The 7,721-nt window shown below is 34.0% G+C and overlaps 1 protein-coding gene across 1 annotated transcript; it reads left to right on the plus strand.

The window, feature by feature from the left end:
• Positions 1-1,498: 1,498 nt before the first annotated feature.
• On the plus strand, positions 1,499-6,869 carry sc5d (sterol-C5-desaturase). Its single transcript, XM_024264715.2, has 5 exons — positions 1,499-1,577; positions 2,829-3,046; positions 3,703-3,835; positions 3,907-4,007; positions 5,440-6,869. Exons 2-5 carry the CDS (start codon positions 2,837-2,839, stop codon positions 5,875-5,877), a joined length of 882 nt encoding a protein of 293 aa, XP_024120483.1. The 5' UTR covers positions 1,499-1,577; positions 2,829-2,836; the 3' UTR covers positions 5,878-6,869.
• The last annotated feature ends 852 nt before the right edge of the window (positions 6,870-7,721 follow it).

The raw sequence follows: 7,721 nt of genomic DNA on the forward strand, positions 1-7,721 counted from the left end.
TGTTAAATATAAGCTGCAGGAGGAGGCGGAGAATCCTCAGCGGTGACTCCTAATGGGAGCAGCCAAAAGGAGCAGCACACGGAGGGAGGAGAGGAGGAAAGTTGAGCTTTGACAAGTTTCACCTGTTTTTGATTAATTTCTCCAAGTGACACACTCGTCTCTGTTTCCTGCTGAGGAGATGATGAGCAGCAGGTTACCGCAGCTCAGCGAGAGGGTTGCCTCTCTGCAGACAGCCTGATTATTTCATGTTTGTCAGCACACGGAGGGAAACGCCTTCAAAGACTGTTTGGTAACACCTGCTCTATTCAAAACAGCCGTCTCTGAAGTACAGACAGTTGCACTCAAATAAACAAGTGTCTTCACCTCACAGAAGCAGCTGCTATACGGCGCCCTTTTTTTTCTTTTAATGGGAATTGCCAACGCAAGAAAGCTATTTCCATCCCACTTGTGATTTTCCTCACAAAGCAAGCACTTTATATTGATCATTATGACGCTCTGATTGCCACAAACCGAGAAAAGAAGCAAGTCACATCACACAGAAGTCAACAAAAAGAGCTCCTGTTTAAAGCAAAATATAGAATCCAAATAACAAAGACTCACTGATATGTATTTGTACTGAAAATATCCTTATTAGTGTTCTAAACACAACATTACAATGAGAAAATAACCTTCAAATCTCATCTAAAGAGCTTTACATTTTTCTGACACATTTTAAACACAACTTTTATGTTTAAATATGTTTAATTTTATTTTTACTCTTCATATAAGTTCTTCTTAAATCAATTAGTCCTAATCAAGAGCTTCATTGCTTGCAGCTTAGAGCAATGGCGACATCTAGTGACTGAATAGATGTGGTGCCTTCTTTTTACTTTTACTTAAGTTTAATAATTTAGTAATTTCTTTCTTAAAATTGAGAAAAACAAAAAATACTAAAGTTTTTACAAAACAGCCGTCTACTATACTTGCTTGTTTAATTAACTAGAGGCTAAAAAAATATTAAAATATACGTTTTTGTTCAAAAATAATGCAAAACTCAGCTTTATATCTCGTTTATTTAGCTTTTTTTGGCACTGATTTTAAAAAATGTAACATTTTATTTTTGTAGGATTAAAAAAATGTTTCTTTAAGTTGCATGCAATCGGTTTTATAATTATACTGAGGACTTTGGAAGGAGAAAAATCGATCCACAGAACTTCCGACTATAAGGCCCCACTTTTGCCACGCCCACTTCTTCACCTGGGCTACAGTTTTGTGCGTATAGATAAGCTATTGCGAACTATTTATACCCCAAAAAAATCAATAATTTTATATTTACATGAATATTACACAAGATTATATGTAATTTTACAATAATATTCTTAAAAACGATAAATGTTCAAAAAGAGTAACGCCATGATCAGACTTTTTAGTTGGCCAATCGGAAGTCGCATCAAGCTGCCGTGATGAGAAAACTAATCTCTAATAGGACAGTTTTTCTGTGACGTGATATGAATCGTAGTTCTGATTGGATGCTCGTTTTCCTATAGTTTGGTAGGTTCTTCGTGGAGTTGCTCCCGGACAGCAGCAACCTGGAACAGGTACGCATCTATTCTTGTAAAAAATATGTTTAATTACAACGTTAAATCGTATTTACTACTATTGTTTTTAGTGTTTTAAGGAGTTGTGCTGTTGTTTTTTTGTTTGTCAGTGCAACGACATGTTTAGCATGACCGGAAACTCTTAACCGTTAGCTTAAAATGTGGCTTCACAAAATAAAATGCGTTGTTTGTACAACTTTTCTATGTAAATGTGGGTTTATGATATTAAATTCCGGTATTAAAATGCTTACGTTTTATTTCCCACTCTTTAAAATGTTGGTGAATCAAAGTTGATCGCTGACCTACTTTAAAATCAAGAAATTTTGAAAATATAAATAAGTAAACAATGGATTTTAAAGGAACGCTCAGATTTCTTTAAATTATTTTTAGTGACTTGTTAAATGTAGTCACGCTTTGATTAATTGTCCTTATTTTGTGTTAAAATGTGCATGATACCAAAAATAGATATAGCACTTATTAAATTGAATTGGGATTTTATTTTGCTAACCATAGCTTCATTAGTGTCACGTGGTATACTACAGGTGTATTTGACAGATTTATAGTGATGTTTGTAACAAATTGTCATACTTCAGATAATAGTGGTTGAGTTTATAAATTCAAAATAAATTCTACATTTGAATATTAGGACCACTATAAAAAATACATACAAAAATGTAAAATTTTAAGAAAAAGTCATAAAATTGTGAATTAAAAAAGTCAAAATTTTACAAGAATAAAGTTGTACAATTGTTTTCATTTTTAAAGTAATCATTTTATAAACAAATGTGCATATTATTATTTTAAAGTTGTGAATTTACTTGGAAAAAGACAAGTTTTTTCCAAAAATTCAGTTGTAATTTCATTAAAAGAAAGTTTTTTTTAAGAGATTCTAGAACAGTCTGATGTCCATCTGATTACTCTAAATATAAGTAATATTTGATTCTCTTTCTTTAAAAATTTAAAAGCTAAATATAATATTCACTTTTGAAGAAACTGACCTTTTCCTTGTTAAATTATGACTTTTTAAAGAATACAATTATTCTCATAAATTGTTATTTTTTTTCATAATTTTCTAAAAAAATTTCTGATAATTATGTGACTTTGTTCTTATACAATTTTGACCTTTTTATGAACTTCATTATCATATATTTGTTCATTTTTCTTTGTTTTTGATGGCCCTAATACTCCATCGTACAATTTAACACACAACAACAACTGAAATGTTTGAATTATCGTTACTAACCTCTGCAGCGGCAGCCATGGACCTGGTGCTGAATGTTGCCGATCATTACGTCCTCACTCCATACGTGTACCCGGCATCGTGGCCTGAGGACGGGGCGCTGCGACAGATCCTCAGCCTCCTTGTGGTGACCAACCTGGGCGCTGCCGTCCTGTACCTGGGCCTGGGAGCCATCAGCTACTTCTTCATCTTTGACCACGACCTGATGAAACACCCACACTTTTTAGAGGTAAAGCTGCTGTTTATGGTTGGGGAAAAAAAAGGAAAACATTCCTCAACCACTCAACTAACTGAATATTGTTTGAAGAGGTATTAAAAAAATATTAAATGCAATCTTTGTTTATATAATCCCAAGAGAACTGCCAGACTTTCATTTAATTGTTTCATTTCACGCAATAAAAAGCATAAAGAAAAAGGCAATAAAAATGCAAAGAAATATCAAAATTATTTAGAATTTATTTAATAAATTGATTGGAAAATTCAAGAAAATTATGCCATCTTCTTGACATTGTAATCATAAATAAGACATATTTGGACTTAAACATACACTACACACACAATACATTAAATATATGCTCCTTTTTTAGTTTTGAAAGTATTTTTTTGTTTATAAATAGGGGTTTAACTTTTGGTCTTGTATTGAACATACATATAATCTTTCCTTGTTTTGGGTGATTTTGAAAATGTACGTTTTTTTCTAAAATACGTCAGTGTTTCATTTTAGTTAAAAAGCATTTTTTATTTTAGATTTTACCTTTTTGAAGCATTTTTAAAAAAAATTGTTGTAAATATTTTTGACTTCCTGAGTTATAAATAAGTTTAGATAAATTCTGCTTGATGAATCATAAGAAAGCTGATCAAAAAAGTGTATTTTTGTTCCTGCAGAATCAGGTAAAAAGGGAAATCAAGTATGCGATGACCTCTCTGCCGTGGATCAGCATCCCCACTGTGGCCTTGTTTTTCGCTGAAGTTCGAGGATACAGCAAACTGTACGACAACGTCAGTGATTCTCCACTGGGTGAGTCACCGTTGAGGTTTGTGGGAGTGAAAACCTTCAGCTCCTCCCTAACTCCACCTGTTTCCTCTCAGGTTGGCCCGGACTTTTCCTGAGTATGATTTCCTTCCTGCTTTTTACCGACATGTGCATCTATTGGATCCACCGCTTCCTGCACCACAAGCTCATTTACAAGGTGGGTAGAAATCTGTGAGATTTTTTAATTTATTTTTTTATTAGCAGTGAAGCTAAACCCACTGCTAATGGTAAACAAACAGGTGATGGTTGGTTAAGAGAATAGAATTGAATAAAACTTTATTGATCCCAGCTAGACAAATTTAACTGTGTAGCAAAGAAGATTTAAGTTTGTGTCTTAAAATGTTTTACTGCTTTCAAACAACAACCATTGATCAAATGGATACCCAACCAAAACAAAAAAAAAGAAAAAATCAAGGATACAACTTGAACAGAAACAAAACATCAAGCTGACAATTTAGCTACAAACACACAAAAGGTCAAAAATGGTGATAATAGTCACACCAGAAAGTTTGGTGATTGTAGCTTTAGTATCTTCAGAACTGTTGAACATTTTTGATCAGATGTGATTCATAAATTCATTACATTTCTTAAAAATAAAAAAATGATTTTCATCCAAAACTGATTTTTTTAATCACCTTTTTCTGGAGCTTCTATTTGCAGACGCTCCCTTGGTAATCATCTCACTGCTGTGGCTTTGTTTGTTTCTCATTGAGAACAATAAAAAGTATGTTTTTCTGTTGAAATGCCTTTGAACGTTCATTTTTGCATTAAGACAAACAGATAGTTTGTCAGTTTAAATATTTATTAGAAGAGTTTTTGATCCTGGAAGTCCAAATCTGTGAATATTGTGCTAACTTTACTTGAAATATCGAATCCCTGAACAGGATGAAACATTTGATCTCCAGTCACATGATCATATTGGAGCTCCACTCTCTGAAAGACCCGAAATTAAATTCCAACACTCGTACATGCACAATATCCACAAATTTTAACCATTTTTTTTTAAATATTCCATCTGTACATCCAGGAAAATCAGCTTTATTTATGATTCTAATTGCTCTTTTTTTAAGTTTATTTATTAGATCACTATTTATTTGATAGATAATTCCCCACATTTTACAACACTGGAAACATGGCAGAATTTGATATTTTGTATCTTATATTTCTAATAATTTAGTTAATAAAGTTTTGCAAATCAAGAAAAAATACTTGAATTCAAGGACTCAAATATTTTTAATTGTACACACAGAATTAAAAACATAATTTTTTGCTTATAAATGGGCGTTTAACTTTTGTTTTTTGTATTGAAAACATAATCTTTCCTTGTATTGGGAAAATGTACCTTTTTTATTAAATATATGTGATTTATTTGAGAGAAAAAAACCTCTTTTATTTTAAATTTTACCCTTTTTATAGAAGTTTTTTTTTTCTTTTTGTACATATTTTGGCTATAAACAAGCTAAAATAAATTGAGCTTTTATAAAAGTGAAGTTTTAAGACACTTAATTATTAATTGTATTTTTGTTCCTGCAGAATTAGGAAAAAAGGGAAATTTAAGTAAAACTTCAACCTGATGTTTTTGTCCTCAGCTCTTCCACAAACCGCACCACATCTGGAAGATCCCCACCCCTTTCGCCAGCCACGCCTTCCACCCGGTGGACGGCTTCCTGCAGGGCCTCCCCTACCACATCTACCCCTTCCTCTTCCCCCTCCACAAAGTCCTCTACCTGCTCCTCTACGTCTTCGTCAACATCTGGACCATCTCCATCCACGACGGCGACTACCGCGTCCCCGACGCGCTCACCAGCGTCATCAACGGCTCCGCCCACCACACCGACCACCACCTCTTCTTCGACTACAACTACGGGCAGTACTTCACCCTGTGGGACCGCCTGGGCCGCTCCTACAGGCACCCGTCGGCGCTGATGGGGAAGGGTCCTCTGGAGGTGGTCCGTAAGCTCCAAGCGGAAGGAAAGACGAAACGGCACGCCAACGGACACTCGCAGAACGGACGCAAGGAGGAGTAGAAGAGGTCGGGATGAATCGGTGACTTTTAAGAGACGATGTGCTGGAGCTCTTTAATTCCAGTGTGTATTTTCTTTGATTTACTGTAACTTTTCCACCATGAACATGATAAATCCAGTAGATTTTGAAGGAGAAAAGCGGCTCGATGAGCCGCTTTTCTCCTTCAAAATCTACTGGATTTATCATGTACACGGAGAAAAGTTACAGTAAATTAAAGATTTTGTGTTTAAGCATCACTGGCTTATTTATGCCCGTCATGGAGCAGCAACAACAACAAAAAACAACTACCGTTGCTTCAGCAAATCTTTAGGGACCAGCTTCTTAAATTAGGAAAATAATTCAGTTTTTCTGTTCTCCGAGTCATTTCACTACGCACTTTTAGTGTCAGACATTTTCAGATGTCTTCAACTTATTAAAAACCTGAAAAAAAAAATCACTTTAAATACAATACACTGCAGGAAACCCCCAATTATTTCCCTTTCACCACCGTTCTCAAGAGTTAATGTTAAATTGGCTTTTGATAATTTTATTTTTATGGGGTTTTTTTTGCCAAATTTTGCACTTTGCATCCAAGCCAAATGGTAAAAACACTTTTTTAGATGTAGATGTGCCAGAAATGTTTGAATGAAAACACTAATATGAGCATTTATTTGAGTCTGAATTGTCTGCTGCCTTTAACACCTGATGAATGTTGGAAACCACTGTGAAGATATTTAGAAATATATTTGGTTTTGAGTCATCAGACTGACTAACAAAAGGATTTTTTTTTTCAAAAGACGAAAAAATATCTGAAAAACTGCAAAAAATGTCCTTAAACTTTTAAATGTTTTTTATTTTTTGGCACCAATGAAATAAAGCAACATAGGAGGATGACTCAAAGCTGAGCTCTGATTAAACAATGAGAACGTGCCACTGCTTTGATTCATAGAGACATGGGAATATGTAAAATCTATGTTGAAGTTTTGTAAAATTCAAAATAAACTTGTGAAATTCAGGCTTGGTTTGTTGTTTGTGAATAATCCAGGAATTCTGTTATTTTATGATTTGATATTAAATTCGACAACAAGTGATTTCCATGTGAACAAGGTTAATTCAGAAGCTGCTGTCAATGTTGTGCAGCTCAAAGCAGCTTTATCCGGTTTGGTTCTGACCCGAGACTCTCCCATAAAGACTCCATAAACCCTTTAGGAGATCCTGTTTTTTTATGATCAAAATCTTGTTGTTTTTTTATCATCTTCTTGTGACACTTTTCTGATCATTGAAAGAAAAGTAAGCTCAAAATTACATTTCAGAGTATTTCTTCGTTCAAATCGCTGTGAATCAGAAAAATGCGAATTGTATTGGCGACTTAGTGCAGCCGGAGTCCCCAAATCGCCTCTACATTTGACCCGGCCACCACACATCAGAAATGCTGATTTAGATCTACGTAGAACATGACTTTTTATTCCAACCGTCTGCTGTCTGAACTATGACAAGAGACGATGGACTATTTATTAGTGATAAAATTTTTCTTTATTTTTTTATTATTATTATTTATCTTTCGTACATTTTTTTTTACATCCAGCTCTTCAGCTCTTTCAGCTATTTAAATATTCAGCTCTTTTTATGCTAGCTTTTTTGACTGTTTTAGTAGTTACTAAGGATTTTTAGGCTAATTTGGAGTTTAGCAAATATTTTAGCCTCATGCTAGCTGTTTTGGTTAAACTAAACATTTTACCTTTTTTCTTTTTGCTAATTTGACATTCAACTAATATTCCAGCTACATTCTAGCTGTTTTGGCTAATTTAGAACTTTTTTCAGTTTTATATGCTAATTTAGAGATTAGCTAATATTTTAGCCTTATGCT

This window comes from Oryzias melastigma, linkage group LG14 (genome assembly GCF_002922805.2).
Source record: "Oryzias melastigma strain HK-1 linkage group LG14, ASM292280v2, whole genome shotgun sequence".
Classification (NCBI taxonomy): Eukaryota; Metazoa; Chordata; class Actinopteri; order Beloniformes; family Adrianichthyidae; genus Oryzias; species Oryzias melastigma.